At 29.7% G+C, this 22,143-nt stretch overlaps 5 protein-coding genes across 6 annotated transcripts in view; 4 read left to right on the top strand and 1 right to left on the bottom strand.

Annotated features, from left to right (window-relative positions):
- The first annotated feature begins 816 nt into the window (after nt 1-816).
- LOC125070116 lies at nt 817-7,058 on the top strand. The gene is made up of 3 exons (XM_047679816.1): nt 817-1,588; nt 3,616-3,720; nt 6,901-7,058. Exons 1-3 carry the CDS (start codon nt 817-819, stop codon nt 7,056-7,058), a joined length of 1,035 nt encoding a protein of 344 aa, XP_047535772.1.
- Nucleotides 7,059-9,101: 2,043 nt separating this feature from the next.
- Nucleotides 9,102-11,172, top strand: LOC125069726 (cytochrome c). The gene is made up of 4 exons (XM_047679286.1): nt 9,102-9,251; nt 9,765-9,843; nt 10,183-10,291; nt 10,633-11,172. The coding sequence occupies exons 2-4, from the start codon at nt 9,772-9,774 to the stop codon at nt 10,776-10,778; spliced, it is 327 nt and encodes a 108-aa protein (XP_047535242.1). The 5' UTR covers nt 9,102-9,251; nt 9,765-9,771; the 3' UTR covers nt 10,779-11,172.
- A 2,221-nt stretch (nt 11,173-13,393) lies between these two features.
- LOC125069668 (cytochrome b5 reductase 4) overlaps nt 13,394-22,143 on the top strand; it is a 61,962-nt gene continuing 53,212 nt past the window's right edge. For both annotated transcript variants that reach the window (XM_047679190.1, XM_047679188.1), the window contains exon 1: nt 13,394-13,601. The gene's annotated coding sequence lies outside the window, so the exon portion shown is untranslated. The remainder of the gene's footprint in view (nt 13,602-22,143) is intronic.
- On the top strand, nt 13,952-14,537 carry LOC125070115 (sentrin-specific protease 8). The gene is made up of 2 exons (XM_047679815.1): nt 13,952-14,192; nt 14,329-14,537. Exons 1-2 carry the CDS (start codon nt 13,952-13,954, stop codon nt 14,535-14,537), a joined length of 450 nt encoding a protein of 149 aa, XP_047535771.1.
- Nucleotides 14,609-20,275, bottom strand: LOC125069669 (fatty-acid amide hydrolase 2). Its single transcript, XM_047679191.1, has 6 exons — nt 19,897-20,275; nt 18,368-18,587; nt 16,862-16,994; nt 16,478-16,602; nt 16,258-16,392; nt 14,609-16,117 (listed from the first exon to the last, which is right to left on the bottom strand). The coding sequence occupies exons 1-6, from the start codon at nt 20,095-20,097 to the stop codon at nt 15,351-15,353; spliced, it is 1,581 nt and encodes a 526-aa protein (XP_047535147.1). The 5' UTR covers nt 20,098-20,275; the 3' UTR covers nt 14,609-15,350.

The raw sequence follows: 22,143 nt of genomic DNA, 5'->3' as shown, positions 1-22,143 counted from the left end.
AAATTAAATAAGAGTAGAGAAATACGAATAACGATTTCAGTTGATTTTGGTTGGGCTTTCTACGCAAAATTTGATATTTTCTCTGAAGCAAAACCTCGCCAGCTTGCTGACAGCTGTCGCTAACAAGCGATTGAAATGGGATACACAGCAACTTTTTGCTACTCAAACAAGTTCTGATATTAGTAAATTTTATCCGCAATATACAGCATAAACTTACTAAGTTCCTTAGAAATGCATAAATATTTATACAACATTCTTACGTAGAATATACTGTTTTTATCGTAAATACGGAATAACTTTATACTTAAAATAATGCTCGGAGAAAGAATCAGTAAAAAGGAAGCACTTCGAAACAATAAAAATCACTTATGTGAAACGTCTATTGTTTCCATCAAATATTTTCCATCAAGCGCGATTACAATAGGGCGATATTGATATTTTACCGAATTGAAATAAATCAATATTTCCTTATCATATTCAGCAAAGTTTAAGTAGATATTGCACGTTTTACTGATCAATATCATTAATACTATTTTAATTGCAATGATGATATTATTCATATACGTTACCTCAATATCATTCGGTTAGTAATTTAATATATATTAACTAGTACTATTTATATATTATATACAGTTATATATCATTGTAAAACTTATACTTACAGAAATTATTTTTTAAGGTCATTTGCAAATAATTAAGTACCAAGATATAATACCAGTATATAATAAAAATCAGCCAAATTCTAAACAATTGTCAAGTCCGTCTCGAGACAGCCAAAAGAATACTGAATTCCAAATCTATGACATCCAACAAAATATGGCTATTAAAAAGTCAATAAATGATTTAAAAGATTTATTTTCAAAGTATAGAAAGAAAAATTGCTTAACAGATAAAACTGTGTATGATGAGGAACCTCATAATAAAGATATCCAAAATGAAATTAAAAACGAAAACGTATTTAAAAATCAGGAAAAGGAAGTTCAGCTTAAAACATCAATAGCACGATATAATTTTGATTCTCCCAACACGTATAGTAATTTCCAATTAAATTCTTATGTAGGCGAGGACATGAAGCGTTCAGGTCAAACTGTTAAAGATAATTCCTATATTGGAACTAAATTCGATGATAGTAAGTCAACCAGGAGATTTGCACATAATATATTTAACCAAAATATACTATCGGACGAATTAAAAACAATTATAGATCACAAATCACAAACAAAATCCGAAAAATTTGACCAACCAAAAGATCCTAATATAATTATCAACTCAGATGGCAAATACGTACAAATGAATAACTATAACGAAATATCCTACGATTATGATGACGATGGTGAAAATAGATCAAGTTCCAGAGAACTAGAAAAATTAAACAATAATATCGCAAATCAATTGAGAGACCCGACAAAAGGATTGGGTATTTCCAAAATGACAAAGTCTCATATGATGATTATGAAACATCCACGTGTATGCTACGCATGCAGTAGTATCAATGATTTCTCATGCTGGACTCCTAATAGATTAACATCAGTGAAGTACTGTCATGAAGATCATACTTCATGCTTAACAAAAATGTATAAGGATAAAGGTAAGCCCTATTTTAATAATGTTACTCATTAATACAAACTATGTGGAAGCCGGCTGTTATTGTATGGGCATGTAATGCGGAGAAATGAGGACCATGTTGTGAGGAAGGTCTTGAGCATAGATGTGGATGGATATAGAGGTAGGGGACGACTAAAGAAACGATGGATGGATTGTGTGAAAGACGATATGGTTAGAAAGAATGTTACTTGTGAGATGACGTCCGACATAGAAGTCTGAAAGAAGAGAACATGCTGCGCTGACCCCATGTAAAATTGGGATAAGGGCAGGAGGATGATGTTTCATTAATACAAACTGAAGAGTTTGTATAAATGAAACAACTTTTGAATATAGATAAAATGAACATCCAGAAACATGTTTTGGGGTTGCCTTTAATATCGTTTATATTGTATATATTTATTATAGGAAAAATGTAACAGAACCGACTCTGTCTACCATCAGTATTTTGTCGGTCCTATATATTGACTTATATGTATACTACTAGACAAGCTGTTCAAAATTAAAAATGTGTCACAGTGACGAAAAAGGAAACGAAAGCAGGGGGAAGTTAGTTCAGTGAAAGCCGAGACGATCGCGCAGATGTGGCATAATGGTTTTTATCTTTTACTGTTTGTCTGTGAGAGTATTAGAGTGAAATTATTTTATTCAATAAGTCATATTGGTAATGGTATTAAGTAGATTAGTCAATTATTTATCTATTCGACATAACAGATTAGACCCTAGGAAAAAACAGAAATGAACTTAATATGTACTTACTCACTAGAAAATGTATGCCTACAAAAGACTTTATTCTTCTCTGATATATTTACAGTATCTTAGATGAAAATACGGCATTTTTATAAATTGGAGTTTTGTAATATTATTTGTTAAAATAAATTTATTTTTTATCATTAGCGCAATAGATATACATTTTTTAAGTATGTTCGTTAGTTGATATCGACATGCCGGTTGTAATGCTCTTAGGTAACTCTAGTAAAGAATAAGCGGAATGGCATATCAAGATGTCTGTTATGTATGTAATTTTCGTAATAAATGTATTTACAAGAAAAAACCAATTAAATTAGTTAGCAACTATAAATAATTATCAAATCATGTAAATAATAATAATACCCTTTTATGACCCACTATGTCCGAATGCTTGCTGCTTTCACTACTGTCAGCTTCCCTCGGTCGCTCTCATTGACTAAATGAGTTGTGGTTAATTAACTGTAACTTAGTGCGCAAAATCTCAGTACAAAACAGTACTTCTAGTAGTATACAGGATGTCCCAAATATACCTATCATTTTATTGCGCAACCATTTCGCAAAAAAGATTACATCATCTATCTTTATTCGACTGTCTTGTAAAAAAAATAGTATAAATAGAATAAATAGTATATATAGGATCCTTATCCCTATTCCTCATCTTTATAAGAATATTTCTACAAGATGGCTGCACTTCCAATAGCTCGGAACACAGTTACGTTGCCTTTTAACATTTTTGATTTTTTTTAAATTATCAACAATATAATATGTAAAGGTTATAAAATAAGTATAGTCTTTCTTTATTATCTCGAAAATGGTGGTTTACTCTGTTTTGTTTACAAGAGAGCAAACATTTATCTTTTATTTTTCATCACATTCCTGATACAGCAAACTAAATTTACTTCACGTCTTTTCTAAAACATAAGTTTTGTTGTCCCCGATTTGTTTAGGCTGATTTCATTGTACAAGACTAAAACAGTATTTAAAATAAAGCACATATGAATCAAAAAATTTAAATTATTTTTATTAACTGAATTTACTCATTGTCTTTGCCACAGTGTATTATTATTAGACATTCTTAAATCTTTCTACGGATATTATGCATACGGATGTATATTAAGTATACCTATAAATGAATGATTGTCCTTATGTCTGCCACCTTTGTTCTCATTTATGCAAGCAAAAACCATTAGTAAATATAAAGTTTATAGTATAATAGTTACGGAATACTAACGTCTAAAAATGTACTGATTTTTTAATTTTCAGACGTAAGATACATTACACGCGACTGTGGCAGCGCCTGCGTACCCTCAACAAGACACGAATTCAAACTAAAATACGACTTTTGCACCATCTGTCACGCTGATTTATGTAACAATGGTTTATCTACCCACATTGAAGCTATTATTATAATTATATTCGTATTAATACATTTTATAATTTAATTTTAATTATAAAATTGCGTGGTAATAACTAAGTGTTATGATTAAGTTAATTCACATCCGAGAAATAGGATTCAAAAGTGCTTTGTGCTGATGTGTTCTATCATGAATGAGTGAGTGACTCAGTATAATAGCACCAAGACCCAGAAGATTGAAACTACACTGCTTCTTACAATGTGAATGTACTCAGCATCAAAGGGCGCGTTATATCGCTCACTTTCTGCATTAAATATTCGAGGGTAGATTCAAAATTTGGCGGCTTCATATGAACATGATTTCAATATTTAATTGCTTCTATCGACATTATACTCATCAACTCTTTAGTTGTATTGTAAAGTTTTTTTTGTGGTAGTAAATGATTTACAGCGATTTGTTGAACATCGAGTAAAGCGATTATTAATTATGGAGAAATCAATATATTATCATTAAGTATCGGTTTAAGAAAGGATTGACGATGAAACAGACTTGTGAGGAAGTGGTTAATTTGCTATACTGAAGCTGCAAGTAAAGTTCTGGTTTCGACCGCAGTCGCATCGTAACTAGATCGCAATACTGTGTATTCACATCAATATTGAGTCGCAATAGCAACACAGCCGCACTGAAGATGCGAGTAAGCCGCAAAATTCATGCATTTAATAGTAAGCCAGAGGCGATGCAGTATGGCAATTTAACTGTACCGAAACCGGTTTTTTATTCACAATAATAATTAATAAATATAATTGCTTAATTAATTAAAATAAGTGTAATGTTGAAACAAATATAAGTACATAGTATTGAAAAGTAAAGACGATTGACGACGTGATTTTAAAAGTGAAAATTTATATAGTTATTTAATTTTAGCAAAACTTAGACTTGGAGGAATTGAAAACCTATTGTATATCAGATAAAATAGATTATATCAACAATCTTTAGTATTGGTCATATGAGATATATTTAAATAAATAAAAAGAAAGGGAAATTTCAAATAGGTTAACTCACCAAATTTATTGCAAATGACATGGAGCTCCCGCTTTTATTCACGCTTGCTTTCCCATTTCCGAGACAGAGCAGATTCAATCGAAGTCTGCTCCTTGATGTAGTTTGGTTCTCATCTCCATGATTTCCTTAAGATAGTTACGTTATCAATAGTCCATTATTTTTTACCATAGTTTTTAGTTATTAAAATATATATATATTAATATTCTATCTAATTAAAATGTTATTATTTTATGGTATTTTTTATTTGTTGATATAATTTGCTATGTTTAATGTTCTTATTATTTAATGATAATGTTAACGATAACAAAATAATATTTTATCTACAAATACAAATACATTTTACTTAAATATCTTATTATTGTAATAAAAAAATACATTGAAAGAACATTCTGATGTAATGAGATGAACAAACTTTATTGAGCGACATTTTGATAAGGGTAAATAACGCCTAGGCTTACTTATACTTAATCCATCATATTTTGGTAAGCAAGGTTATGACCAAATATGATAATGTTCTAAATTTACTATTAAAAAATATTTTTTGACATTCTAATTATGATCAAACAAAAATATAAAGAACTTATTCGTCTGAAATGATTAACGAAGTAACTAATTATACAAAAAAAACAAAACATTTGAATACCATATCATTTTTTTTTTGCATGAGATATATCTTAAAGATCCGAAAGGGGAAACCTGTTATTCATACACTATACTCTCATCCACTGCCCGTCCTATGCTGCGGAGTTCTCCTCAAGAGGCGAAATAGCTCTGGCACTCCTCTAGTGCTAGATCATTTCGGCTATCGATATCCTCTAAGGCGCTAGAATCAGGATACGTGAGGCCCCCATGATTCCAAAGCGACAGGGTTTCGCCGCAGCCTCGAAGGTCGGAGCTGCGTGAGATCCATATCGAAGAAAAACCAAACGTCTACAAATCTTTCAAAATTAATACCAAAGATAAATTTGCAGATATAGTCGGCTGATCAAATCGATATATGTACATAATTTTAGATGAGACTGTATATTACTGACATAATATATATATATAACTATTAGCCCTAGGTATAAGGGATTAATGAGCCAGGACTGAGGTCCTTTATCTTGAGTTATGATGACAATAGATTATTCAGTTCCTTTTGTTAGTCTTCCTCTGCATACACGAACATCCTACAATTATGAAAACAATGGAAAACTTTGCTTGCATATAACAAAACATAAATTGTATGTATTAAAGTGATTTCTAAGAATTCGCTGAATTAAATCAGTTCAATTATTTTCACATATACAAAATATAAGCTAAAAATATCGTTTGTATCCGAATTGTATGAAGTGAGTATTGTCCTTTTTATTGAGAATTATCATTCAACTTTGTGGAAATAAAGAAAAATGAAAATGTCTCAAATAAATTTCATAGTTTTACGCTACAATGCATAAACGCCGGCGGCGTGAGGTTTTCAGCATTCGAATATTACTTCACACTTTTATTCAAAAGTATCGTATAAAATAGAGAAGAATACCTTTCCCAGTAAGGAAATATATTTTGCAGGTTCTACAAAAGATTCTAATATTGAATATATAGGTTAATTTAACATATTAATCTGTCTTGTACTGATCAATTGTAATAGGTCAGTTTTTAATAAAAAAAACTAATTCTAAAAAATGTGTGGTTAAATAGTTATAATTTAAAAAATAGTATAACAATTTCTGGTCACATTCAAAAAACATCTTAAAGTATTCATGCTGTCTTATACACTTTAATATAATAAAACAGCTAGCCGCTCACAATTTGCTTCTGCTATGTCGTCATCTATCGTACATAAACAAAGTAGGATTTTTCCACGCGCTATTATTTCTGGATAACTTACTTTCAAAAATACAAATAAACTCTTGAGGATACTTTTAAACTATTGAAAATAATTATAGTTCATAACAGTAACTAATATTTACATAAGTATTTCATATTTGTAAGTTATTAAAATGTATTTACTTTTATAAAATAGGTAGGCAAATTGGCAAATGGTACACCGGATGGTAAGTGGTCAAAGACATTGGTGCCGTAAGAAATTTTAATCATCTGCACTGCGCCACCGACCTTAGGAACTAAATGATTATGTCCCTTGTGCCTGTAGGTGCATTGGCACATTCACTATTATCAGTTGCTGCTTGGGTAGAATATAACATAGAGTGGGTGCCTGCCATAGATAATACACCTATACTAGCTAGTGCCTGCCGAGCCGAGCGCGTGGATAATACCGTCAGTCCGTCACCACTAAGTGAAGTAATATAAGTATATAGAAACAGTGTATAAGTGCCGCAATTTTGCCTTCCCAAAATGAGCAAAAAATATAATTATTATTATTTATTTGCACCAAAATGCAAAATGCCACGTACTAATTTCCCGTCATCGGTTTAGATATGTGCGTCATACGAAAAATAAGTACACCTGGGAAATCAAGCAGTTTGACCTTTCGCTTTCAGTACAACATTCTATAAGAACATATAATGTGAAGATATGACACCGTATTTCTAACATGAAATTATATATTTTTACAAGAATGAGGCGTATTTAATGTATTTTAATGCTTATATTATACCTTTACGCATGAATATTGCCATGATTAACCATAAATATATTATCTAATGTCATCGATATCATCGTTAAATTAATTTTGCTATAAAAAATATCGGACCCAAACTTAATAAATATAATTACATTACTGTACATCAAAAAAATCAGGATTAATCGACAAAGCTGCATAAAAAATAAAAATAGTGTCCAATTTAATGATAATAATTTTGTTTCTTTTGACGTCAGCAAAAAAAATATTTTTTTTACAATAAACAAACAATATAATTAGGTATATATTGTACACTTTTATGTCCATTATCAATACACATTACTACAAAAATAGAATAAATAACACAGTAGCCTGTGTTATGTTATATTGCTTTTAACGTACAAGTACTGCCATCTGTACCAAATTATATGAATGCGCCAGTTTGAAACTAAACAACGACTCGACAATTCAGAAGCTCTAAAATTATCCGCTAGCTGACGTTCTTATAAGTTTTACATTTCAATTTACTCTTAGACTAACCACAACAAGTTAAATCAATATAAAAAAGCTATTTTCAAACAAACTTTTATTTGCAAAATTTGGTGTCTATACCATTGATTAATTCTTTTGTATAAAACCAAAATATACAATTTCGGAACCATACGATAAGTGGACGTAGTCGTATGACGTAAATAAATTATAATAATTACTTAAATATATTATATTCATTATAGAAGATTAGACCGCATTCGGCTAAAACATCCTAAAAATAAAACTTACAAAATAAAATTAACAAATTACTTGCTTGGCTAAAATTAATTACTTACGCTTTTTTGAGACCTTATGGGAGAGGTCAATAAAAACCTGGTCGTCTTATTTTATTTCATTATGAGGCTTAGTCGATTTATTTAATATAAATATGGTCACGTCTGGACTCTGCATTATTGAATGGTAAACCGTTTATTTGGATCGAAGTGAAAATGCCTACTGGTGAATCTTGGTAAGTATAAGTTACCCGGGGGAACAAACTATACGTAGTGTTAAAATTGGACTTCACATAACTTTTTTTGAACTGGTAGTTCAATGTATGATCTAACTGTGACATGATATTTGTACTTTATTTGAGTACATGTAGTCTAAAAATTTATAATCATAAAAAAACCCTTTTTCTTTATGAAGTCGGCTACCTGGCCAAAGTCTAGCCGAGTGTTCGGGCCCGAACCGTAAATTACTTCTCCTTCATTTCACCACCGACTCGTGTACCCAACTACGCGTTGAAGTGTCCCATTAAAACAGTGAAGCCACTAACTTTTTTATTCTTGAGTCTATTTGTGAGTGAGAGTGAGAATGAGTTTGTTGGTAAATAGATTTAACACACACAGAGAAATTCTCATTTCGATTTTACTCGAATTTAATTAACCAATGGAATTTTATTTTCAAAGTAGCAAAATAAGTTTCTTGCCTTTATAATAGAATGATTATGAATAATTTATAATTTTGAATTTAATTTTGTGTATTAATCGATATATCAACAACTCAAAATGTATGGCGTTCATCTACAAATAATTGAAATAGAAAATTCTTATTTCAGACAGTTTTAGGAATGTGTAGACCAAGCATAAGCCAACCAAATTATAAATAAAATATAGCAAATTTATCACTTATGAATTCAAATTAATACATGAATTAAAGATAATACCAGCATATTTCTTTGTAATAATGTAAATTTCCGAACACAATACGCATCTGTCACCTAACAGTTCGGCAAAACTCGTGTTTCGTCGCATAGTCGTTGGTTCTTTCGGAAATCATGAGTCGTGTGATTTTTTGCGTATAACGAGTTGTGCTGACGAAGTGCAGACGTCTTTCGGCTGCCTTAAAAATCGAACTTTGGTCTTTTTAAAATTATTTAGCTGAAACACGTAAGTAAATTTATAATTTTAAATTTATTAAATATTTGATTCGATTAAAAAGTAGCTTATATTTATGACTCAATATTTCAACGCCCTTACACTAAGGCTAACCTATAACAAAATCGACCTTTACCATTTCCCGAAATACTTTATAATTATTATAAAATGTTTAAAGCTACCTTAACAGTAAGTTGCCGAAGGGTCTCAACATTTTTCTTAATATTACATAAATTGCACATGCTTACGTAATGGTGTCATTATCATGTTAGTGCTTGGCAATTCCCGGATGACATTGATCCCTTAATAGTGACCTGATTTCGCAGAAAACTTAGTTCATGGCCTAAATCTTTTTCGCCATAAATTATTTTTTCTGAAGCTTCGCTTTGTAATTTAAATATCAAAATTCCCGCTTTTTTTATACTCAGTCTCCAATATTACATGTTGCATAATAAAATATTTGGATTTGTACAAATTTGTTTTATAGAAGACATTTCATTGTAAATTTCATTTATATTTTTATAGAAACACCATGGGTGTCCCTGCTGGTAATGCTGAAAATGGAAAGAAAATCTTTGTGCAGAGGTGTGCTCAATGCCACACTGTAAGTAGCTTTTAATTAAATTTATCAACTACTGAAAGTACTACTACTATTTCTAAATTCTGTTAGTAATGAACATTGAATATATGTGATTACCAATTACATAAATATAATATATGATAATGAAATTAAACTCGAAGACATCTTTAATTTTTTTTTTCTTTAATTGAATAATTATCCGTTTAGCTTATAAATAATTTAAACTTGAGACATTATAATGGCATAAAAATTACTATCTAAATGTCTTGCTTTTTAATAATTGATTTGGAAACTAACCTCCAATATTCTTCCTATTTATTAATGATTATATCTAATATATATTGTCAAATTTCAAATTATCAGGTTGAGGCTGGTGGCAAACATAAAGTAGGACCTAACCTCCATGGCTTCTTTGGACGCAAAACTGGCCAAGCTGCTGGTTTCTCATACTCAGAGGCCAACAAAGCTAAAGGTATTTTTTTTATACTACTGTCTTATTAATAAATTATCCTAATATGTTTGAAAATTATATTGTTTGACTTAATTGTAATTATGGAATCTAGAAATGATTGAACACAATGTCAGATAGTCTCTAAATTATCAATTAGATAAGATGTAACATTTTCACGGACACGGTCCATTATAATGGACTGATAAACTGTAAAGTAATATCATCATTTTCAAACAGGAAGTTACATAATAATGCTATGTTCTGAAAATTTTTAACATTACTTTTAGTTAAATATTCAGTTGTTATGTATTGATAATGTATTTGATATTAAGTTAGATTTATTTAAATTTTTTTAATTATAGGTATTACCTGGGGAGATGATACACTTTTCGAGTACTTGGAAAACCCCAAGAAGTATATCCCTGGCACTAAAATGGTCTTCGCTGGATTGAAGAAAGCTAATGAGCGTGCAGATCTAATTGCTTACCTAAAGCAAGCAACTAAGTAATTTTAATGACCTTAGGAAAACTTAAAATAAGAGGAATATTCCATTATATGGAAAATGCTTCTTATTTGTTAGCGCAATCAGTATCACCATTATTTAATATATTTATTTTGAGTTAGCAAAAGTTGTGAAGTTGTTACTCATCACCATCAATTTTCATAGTTGGACGTTTGTGTGTTGTATTTAATGTAAATGTTATAAATGTATGACAAAAAATTTTTTGCTGAGCATAACAATGTTGTGAGTGATTTTAATGTTATTAAATTAATAATAGACATCCTAATTAGCTTTTCATTTGTAGGTGTGTTACCCAAATTTCAATTAGAAAAAATGTGATCACCAATGTTACCAATACATAGATGTAAATAATTTTAATAAATTTTATTTTTTTGTTTTATTATTATTTTAATTTATCGATTAACCTTATTTTAATATTTATTTAGTTTGAGTTTTTTTAAATATTCCTTTAAATATTTGGTTATTTCTTTGAAGAAATCATAAAACAAAAGAATGGTTTAAATTTCAAACTATTTTAAACGTAAAAATTGTTACAAAGAAAAACCAGGAAAGTTATCAAGGCCAGAGTAATTAACCTTAACTTCGCATTTTTCTAAATTATATTCTCTATAAGTGGTGTCTATAATATAATATTTTAGACGGATAAATAATTAATTATATAAACAAAAGTAATAGTAACAATTTAAGATACGCGGTCTTACAATTTACGCTACTAAAACATGCAATTTGAACTTCGCCACGTGCAGAATGTAATACCTACTTATTTAAACTTATCACATCTGTAGTTATTCTTTGTGTATTTATCTTTATTCACTGCTTATAGTCTTTAGCATTGTCGATTTTCTATACATAGTTACCAAGGCCAAAATACAAGGTTAAGGCTATTGGCTAACATTTTATCGTAAAACACCGTCGATGTTGTACAATTATTTAATAGATATTAAAACTTTAATATTGTTAATTACTACGGTCAAATTAGACAATGCAACGATATAACTAGCATAATTCATGTTTTACGATAAAATGTTTGCCTCTTTATATACCCTTACATACCCTTGATATTAGTCTTGGTCTCCTAACCTCTATGTTCCTATACCTATAGAATGACGATTGTATGGCGTAATACGACTCCACTCAAGTTACTTATTCGTATAGGACTTTTTTTTTCAAAAAAACAGTTATTATAATATAATTTACATTGTTATTAGTATGTGATATACATATTACGCTGTATTTCGAATCTTGATAGATCTCAATTATTTGCAATCGATCGAAGGTAGCCTGTCTTTTCATTGAATTTAAGTTTACGTCGCACCAAATATCAAATTTGGCACAGTGGTTTAGCCGTGAAAGATTTACAGACGGACAACCAGAATAACTTCGCATTAAAATATTGGTATTATATTATACATATCTACACATGTAGGTCAAGTGTACGTGAGTGATTAAAGTCAGTTTGAGTTTTTTAGTAAACTTTAATTCGAAATAGAAATGTAAAATTTTATTACAACAAATTTATTATCAATGTCGTTTTGCGCGATAGTAATTTATATGACCCTTACAGTTTTTAGTTTTTGATATCTATATCTTTACATAGTATAAAACAAAGTCGCTTTTTCTGTCCCTATGTCCCTTTGTATGCTTAAATCTTTAAAACTACGCAACGGATTTTGATGCGGTTTTTTTAAATAGATAGAGTGATTCGAGAGGAAAGTTTTTGTATATAATACATAGACAATATAGTTAAGTAACACTGATAATTTTAAAAGTTTCTAATGTGATGTCGTAAATTTATACATTTTTTGCGCTTACATTGTAAACGCTGGCTGAACCCTACGAGATAGATCAAAATAATGTACTTCAGTATTGTATACCTTAAAACGGTCTTCAAATAAGTCCGCGATGGTATATGTCTATCTCTTAGGGATTACCCACATTGCACCCGTGCGAAGCCAGGGCGGGTCGCTAGTCATAATAATAAATAATTGAATACTAAATTCAATGGTAACGCAAGACGATCTAATGTTTTTTTAAATTCAAAAATGGAAAATGTATATACTTTTTTTTAGATATGTTTTAATTATATTGATCTCCCCGCCAACTTAAGAGAAGTTGTTACATAGATTAATAATTCAGTTAACAGTATACTCATCTGTCGAGAGTTGGGCGTGATTACAGATGCTGAATCAAAAACTTAACTTACTTTCCTTAGACATACAATCTACTTAAATGTATATAAAATATAAATTGATCAGAAAAAGGGTTATGTTCAGTACAACAAGATAACTTAACAAAATAACAAATAGATTATTGTTATTATCAAACTATTAATAATAATTTCTAATTATGAAATAATATGTTTTGAACTTGATCAATAACATAAAAACATATTTGTATACAAAAACATGCAATTATAAATATTTTTTTAATCTAAGGATTTAATGTTAATAATTCTTATGTAAATAAACATATATAACAGATTAAGTAAAAATATTGTATATTACTGAATCTTGCAGCAGTGACAGGTGTCAACCTAAGTTGTCAAATTAAATTAACTGCATTTTATATCATATTGTATATTCGGATTTAAAAGACTATTTTGATTTTTTTATGTGTTTGTAATTATATATTGAGATAAAAATATATTTATCTTAAAATAAACATGCAGAAAAACATTTTTTAATGACACTTTATTTAAAAAAAAATAATAAATTGATTTACTTTTATCGGTGGCAGTGAATTCTAATATTTATGTACCTCTGCTCAAAGAAAGACTATTTTGAATGGTTTTAACATCATTGTGAAAAGGTGAGTCATATTTTACGTTCATAAAGGTATGCGAAGCCTACTTTGAGCTATAAATTATGTCTATATTTGTCTTTATTAGCAGATGACTAGGAGACGAGAACGTGTGTTTACGTAAACCTAACTTCGTTTGAAGATTATTTGTGAAGTTTCATGAAATTATGGCAAAATCATCAGTCGTTTTAAGTTTTCATGAAATCTTATTACACAAATCTGACGTTGAATTGCTTGGTGGGCCACATTGGCTAAATGATACTGTAATATCATTTTATTTTGAATACTTAGAAAAAGTATTGTTTAAAAATGCCTATGAAATCTTGTTTGTTTCACCTGAAGTTACACAATGTATAAAAATGGTTCAAGCCAGTGAAATAAGTATTTTCCTAGAACCCCTAGACATTGATACCAAGAAGTTTGTATTCTTTGCTCTTAATGATAATAATTCGCCTGATAAGGCAGGAGGTTCTCATTGGAGCCTTCTTGTTTTCTCTAAAACTGAAAATTGTTTTTATCATTTTGATTCATCATCTGGAAGCAATCATGATGTTGCATGGGATTTTGCAAGTCATTTAATGTCATATTTGAGGAAAGGAGGTAAGATTCTTGATATTTTTTTATTAAAAACCATTTATAATTTCACAATAATATAAAGATGATAATAAAATATGATTGTTTTCATGTTATTTTTATTGATTTGATTTTTTCATAATAAAATTGATTTTTATTTCAGGTACAATTAATTTTGTGGACAAGGAATGCTTGCAACAAAACAATGGCTATGACTGTGGTGTGCATGTAATTTGCAATACTGAGAGGCTAGCAACCCATGCTCAAAACCATCAAGAAATTAACTCGTGTGAAATGTCTGTCAAAATTAATCCTAACATAAAGAGGAAAGAAATTCTTGGAATTATTCATAGTTTATCGAAATCTAAATAAAATGTACTTCTAATTTCTGAATATACTATCTAAACAATTGATTAATTGGAGGGTAGCAGTTAATTTCCACATTGAAAAGTATACTTTTTAATAAATTATATCATTTCATAAGAAAATTCTAAGACTTGAGCTATGACAGAGTTTTGTTAAGTTAAGCATATTCATGTAGCAACATTGCATTATTTATCTTAATTGGTGAACATGGAAATATAAAAAATAAGTTGTATAATTTTCTCGTCAAAAACCTCAAAAAGTCAAACTATTTGCTTATTCATAAACAATTGATACAAGTGGAATATTACTGATGTTGCATTAAGATAATTTATGCAATTATGTGACCTGGCTATGCCAAGTTAACCACCACTAATTATAAACATTAAATACATTGGTTAAATTTTATTCAATAGCTATCTTTAATTCCTCACCTTTTTAATTATATAATCTAAACTTATTAAATATTTATTCAAAACGGAATAAATAACGGCAAGTTATTAAAAATTATTGTATTGTTATAAGCTAAGTTGTTTTAAAAAAAAATATCTATTTAAATATTAAAACATTGTAGAATGTGTATTTCAAATTATTATTTACATTTTTCCTTATTACCTTTTAGCCCACTCTTACTAGTTAAACCTATTAGTGGTGTGATGTGGCATATTTTGTATCATTAATTCTGATCTGTTATACTAGCTTATATAAAGCAAATAACAAATACATTGTTTAATATTTTTGTTTTACAGATAAAATTTTCGAAAATATATTTTGTTTTAAATGGTCTATGAAGAATATATTTTAAAGAGAAGTCGATTTATTTCATGGTTCTATCCACCCTCCAAATGCTTTTTCTAACTCCTCAGCAACTGCCAGACACAGTCTGTCATTGTTATGGTTTGCAATTACTTGTATACCAATAGGAAGCCCTTCACTGCTGAGACCTAAAGGAATCGTAGTTGCAGGGAAGCCAAGGCTGTTTATTATCGCTGTGTACATGAAATTCATAGGCCTCATCAATGGCTGATTATGATATGGCGCAGGGGTTGGGTGAGCGGGATAGATGAATATACCATTGTCTCCTAACATTTCTTTGAAAATGTCCTCTAAATTATCACGTAACCTTCTATAGTGTTTATATTTTTCACTTTCGAGATCTACTACTTCATAATCAACCAAAGCAGTAAATAGCCCAATCAAAGTGTTTCCAGATAAACCCAACAAACTTTTAATTATTTCTCGAAATATTGAACAGTAGGTGTAATCTTTTATAATATATGACCCAAATGGTATGTTGCTTTTCATAGTAGCAAACCAAATTGGAGAAGATCTTTCAAGTAGTTCAATTTTTTTCTCTTCACTTGTTATTTTGTATTTTAATTTAAAATATTCGACAACTTTTTCCATAGCGGTGATAATTTCTGGATCTACTTTGGTTGCCATTGGAGCATTATTGCTGAACTGATGAAAGATCTTTATTTTTCCTATATCGACAGGCTTATCCAAGTAAAGTTTCTTGCAATTTTCTCCTGATATAATCTTGAGAATAGGTTTTAAATCAACAGCATATTTTGTCATTGGTCCAATACCTGTAATATGAATTGTTAGAATGCATTATCTAGTTAAATAATTCGAATTTATTACCGTCGAAATTATTAATTTAAATGAAGAGTTTACAACTAGATATAATAGTGTACTGTGAAATAAAACAAAACTACTTCAAACTTACATAAAAAGTCGCCTTGCATTTCTGTAGCTGAAGTCGGATATTGCCCATGGTTGGAAACTGCTTTTCTTGAGGGCTTATGTCCAAATATTCCATTAAAATAAGCGGGCATACGAATGGACCCCCCAATGTCAGAACCTACGTAAAATAACATTTTAATTAAAGTTCGTTCGTAAACTACGGACTATTTGAAACTAAGACAAGTAGTCTAATAAAGAAATACCTATTCCAAAGCAACTGCCCGCAGCAGCTTGAATGCATCCTTCACCGCCCGAGGATCCGCCAACAATTCTTGTAGTATTGTATGGATTATTCGTTCTGCCATGTATGTTATTATAAGTTTCCCACCTAGTCAAATACAAACAGATATTGGTTAATATATATGGCAAACCAAGTCGAATAAATGGATAGTGGGATAGGTAACGTTAACAGAACGCAATTTAGCACCCTGTAATTTGTTTATTTTTATATACGTATTATATGAAAACCGTACATCAAGTGACTTTTCATTGAATTTGCGGCTTAGATGAATATTTCAATGAAAACGTAATGGATAATTATAATCTGTTTCAAACAAATATATATGGTTCTATTCTATAATACGTACCACATGCAGAGTTCTGGTACGTTTGTCAACCCAATAATAATTGCACCATTTTCTCTTAACAGCTTAATTACTTCAGCATCCTCTTCGGCTATATAGTCCTTCCTTAAAACTACTCCTGCGGTTTGATGGAGATCTATAAAACATAATATAATTTTAGATTGTTAAGGAAAATGTAACTAAGTATAGTTATTCTTAACGTTATTATTTTATTTTGCGGAGTAGCAAGATAATTGTAGCCTATTCTGTTACCTTGCATCAATAATTATAACCTCTCATAACAAGACTGTTTTGATCATTAATATCACAATACTGAAACCTTTGACTTATTTTTATTTATTTTGTCTGGCGTGTATCTACGTGTGTGTGTATGTAGTTGAGCGCAAACTATTCTGCCAATAACAATTATAATACAGTTGATACTTTGTTATTATGGCACTCATGATGCACCAGGTAGACCTTACCGGGATTCCGGATATTGATGAAAAAATAATAGGTAAGTTTTATTTTTAGGTAAAACTCTCTATTATTTGTTTTGTATCAATATCCGGAATCCATCTTAAGTGATGTATTTGTTATCACCTGGTGCTAATTACATATGTAAATGTTATTTTATTGACGCTATAAATAAGATAAATCGCCAAATTTTTAATTCATTAAAAATAATAGGATAATTGCAACTAACACGAATTGCCAATTCAACTCAGAGAGTTTCTTAGATATATATCTTCATAATTTGTTGTAAGTAATTCGAAATATAATTTTTAGCATATGTTTCATTGTTACTGTCTTAATGTTCGGAGCCTAGGTCTAGACCTTCTTCAATGTACAATCTATGTAACGCAAAAATCATTTGTTAATTCGTACTGGTAGTTTCTAAGAGTTACAAAAAAATCTTTCATTTTTAGTATTAAGTATTATTATATACAAAACATTTTTGTAGCTTAATTATTTTTTAATTTGAATCTTAACCCCTGTGTGTAAATTATTTAGCAATACCCTCGCATTAGTACGATAGTACTGAATTATGATCATAAAAATAATAAAATGCGTCAGTGCCGACATTTCATCCGACTTCAGGCTTCCGACATACGTACGTAATTTTATGAATATAATTAATGAAAAAAAATGGTTATACATAATTATATGAATCATTTTATGTATGGTTTATCTGTCTCTGCACTTAGCGCACACATCAACAATGAACAAGTAGATTAAAATTACATTTTATAAACTCAGTCAACTGATAGTTCATTTCTGACAGCTCATCTGGGTCATAACATAATATTTTAAGGTTAGAATACGATAACATTCATCAAACAAAATTGCCATTTGAAGGTACAACTTTATTGTACCTTCAAATGGCAAGTACCTAAAAGGCAATCTACGTAACACGTGGACTTAATATTTCGCGTGTTAATATTTTTATCTAGTTGATGATGATTGTATGCGTAAATTCTACACAAACATCACTGGCCTGACTCATAAAAACAAGTAGATAATACACACCTTTAACAGCAACACAATCTTTTGTTGTAAAAGGAACCCCCAAAAAGGGCTTCTCTTGCAACAACTGTTCGACAGTTTTTGTACCGCTTCTTACAATTTCATCAGCTTTTTTCGCTTCTTGTAATGCTAATTCAAAGCGGTTTTCTACAAAGCAATTTACTATGGGATTTATGTCTTTTATTCTTCGTATACAAGCTTCAACAACATCGACGCTGGTTATCTAAAAAAATTATACATATAATATAAATTCATTTAACTTTTAGAGTTATATTAGTTAAATTAAATACTCCTTCATATTTACATTACTCTACATATATTGTTTACAAAATGTCTATTAAACGTTGAGTCTTTTACATTTTTTATGAAGTTTTTTTATAAATATAATTTCGTACTCTTAATGTTGCCAAAATTTTAAATTAATTAGTAGGTAATTAAATGATAACATTACAAACGACGATAAAAAATAGTGCTTAGCAACATAAATAAAACTACAATTATTTCTGTACGAAAAAAGAAAAATATATTGATATGCAGTATCTCCGTGGTGGTATATTTTAAAAGTTAAGCACGAACGATGTGATGTAATATAAAACAACAATCTAAGTCCACATACAATGCAAATAACTTGGGTTAGGTTAGGTTTTTGCCCAATGTATAATGATAATGCTGGTTATAACACGCACAGGTTTTTTTTACTTTTATAGGCAAAAATTAAAGACAAAAGAATAGTAATGTGGAACCTTGTGAGTAATGCTTTTTGTTCCATGTAGGTACTTAAATATTATTAAGAGATATGTTATGTTTGTAGCGTAGGATCTAAAAATAGACCTTAGTGTATCGCTTTAAATTAATATAAAAAGATTTTTATTAATAAAAGAAGGCAGTCTAAACGCGTCGTTCAATTGTAATTCTACATACTATATCAATATTACCAGCCATCAGGGTATAAACAGTGGTAAAAAAAATCGATTAACAATCGATAAAAGATAGCCAGATGCGTAACTCAAAAATATAACAGGCAAATTGAGAACTGAGAACTAATGACGAGCCGGACATGGGTTTTACCAACCACCGGTTTTATTTCTGTTAAAAGTTCTTTAATAAATAAATACATATCTGATGATGTTTAGATTAACAATATTAAAAGTTAGTTGTACTTATATTAAAAAAAATACTATTAAAGATCACCAAAGTGCTTAATTTATATACGTAGGTAGTAACTGCTTCATATTATTGCTAAACTAAACTACTAAACTGCTATAATTATTGATATAATAATATATAGCATTTAAATCATTAATTCTATATACTTAGTTCTACTACTTAATACTATATAGGATTCATGTCCTGAAGTGACAAGCGTTATGACTGTTTTTATTAGCCGTTCTACACAAAAAATACTCTGTTTTATAAAATAATGATAAGGAAAACTGTTGTGAAATAAATGTATAATCGTTGATCGCTTTATCTGGAGTGAGTAATTCTATGATCATCAGCTAAAATAATGAAGCTTTGTGTGATTCACAAACCTGCTTAGTCCTTATTTTTCTAGCGACTTCTGTAGCCGGTTGTTTAAGAATGTCATCTGTTATTGCCGGTAACTTCTTCCCTTCTGATCCATAGTACAATTTGAAGAAAAAACTTGTAACCAAATCTAATATCGCACGTAATGCACTCAACAATCGTAATTTGAATCGGATTGGTCTAGTTTTTATTTCAGTTACAGTCATTTTAGCGATTAACAAACTATTTTTTTTAGACACTTAGTAATGTTTTAACTTCCTTACTTTATTCAATTTACACAGTATTGCTACGTAAATAACTTTTTATTATACTAATCACAGTGCTCTACAAAGCGACACAACCGTTTCTTCCACGGTTGATATTCGACTTAAACAGTGAATACGTATTATGAAGTCATAATACGGAGCGCGGTTTCAAATATTGGTACGTAATAGTATCGCTATCTCTTTCTGATACACTTACTTCATATGCCCGAAGTATCGTCATCGCGTAAAGCGTTAGCCAGACGCTCCCGCCTACACCTTTCTTGTTTGCACTTAATAAATAAATAGCCTTTAAATGATTTGACTTCATCAATATCAATTTATCGTCCACTGTATTCTTATTTTTTTAAATTCTCTTTTGTTTTACCCATGTTAGTAAAAAAATCAATAACGAGTAATCCCCAAGGGCATTTTTATTACCTTGTGTTTATATTTTTCCGTTGACGGTTTAAGGTAAATTATTGCGTCGTACTTATAAATTTCCTGTTCATATTTTACGTAACATGTTGGAAAACTGCTGTTCGTAAAGATTACCGATATGAAATATTTACCATTTGTTTTGCTTAGAAGTCACCGGTCTGTCGTCAGGTAAAATAGCTAGGTGAAATTATTTCAGTAAACATTTATGAAAATGACATTTCATTTTCATTTTTTTATATAATATCACTAAAAGTTTCATCACATCGTTATGGACTATGCGCCCTCTTTCCTCGGGAATTTAATATACAATTTTAAATAATATGTTAGTAGTATATTTTTATGAATATTCTTAAAAGTACCTTAAGCTTTATTCCACTATCTATACTGAATTTTTAGTACAAACCGTTAAAACGTGATTAAAGCATTTATTTAACAAAAAACATCTACGCGCACAAACTCTCCTGTTTATAACATTATCTCTTCATTGGTAAGATTTATAAATATAATGTTTAGTATCGGTATAAATGGTATTTTTTTAGAAAGAAGCAAAGACAAATAAACAACTTCAACCATGAATTGCCTTGACATCATTGGACGAAGTCTAAACTAATGTATAGTATGGATTTGTAAATGTGTTTTGGAATATTATTTAGTGAAATTGATGTGGATATAAGAATTTGGGTTGTGTAGTGTTTATAATAAATAAAATTATATTAATCAAGAACTATTTCGTAGTGCATAATATACCAGAACTATTCACATGTAATATTATAATCTAGGGTGCGTTTAGCTTTAATCATTCTGACATTGGAATAGGCTATTATCATATAGTGTATAGTATCGTGTGAAATACTGGTTGCATTCACCATTTAGTTCAGTAACAATTAAGTATACTTTGTGAATGTGGTGATAGACCTACTGGTAGGTACATAAAGCCGTTAGATAGGTCTTATTTCTTTTGTTTATCAAACACAAGAAGTTCTGTTTAAAAATTTCAAATAAATCTTGTTTATTTAACCCGGGTTAAATAATCTTTAAAAATGGTTTAAGCCGGTGAAATGAGTATTTTCTTTAGGCATTTTGATATCGATAAGAAGTTTATGTTCTACCTGGGCGTAAATTCAACTAACAAATTGACATTTTATACCAAATGAATCGAAATGTTACCGATGCTGTTCAGCCTTTTTTCTATTCTACTAACACAACGATCTATCTGCAGTTTGTTCGAAACTGGATCGGAATATGACCGGAACTATATCGTAACTGATATAAATATGTTAAATTGGCCCTCAGTTACGATTAAGCTGAAGCTTATTTTTGTGAGGAATAATCGAAGTTAGATTGGAATACAATCAGGAACCTTTCATAACCGTTACATGTTAGTAGAATTTGTCTCCTGATAAGGCCGAGGGTACAATAAAACCTTGTTTACTTGAAAGTTTAAATATATATTACATAATCAATATGTATAAAAATATTCTTCTCCAACATTCTATAATAAGAATATTTTATAATATTTTAAATGAATATTCGGAACCAGGCCGGTTCCGAATTAAAGTTTTATTTGGC

The sequence above is a fragment of the Vanessa atalanta genome, chromosome 16, assembly GCF_905147765.1.
Source record: "Vanessa atalanta chromosome 16, ilVanAtal1.2, whole genome shotgun sequence".
NCBI lineage: Eukaryota > Metazoa > Arthropoda > Insecta > Lepidoptera > Nymphalidae > Vanessa > Vanessa atalanta.
The sequence above is the reverse complement of the archived record's forward strand: the minus strand, read 5'-3'. Positions and strand labels throughout refer to the sequence as shown.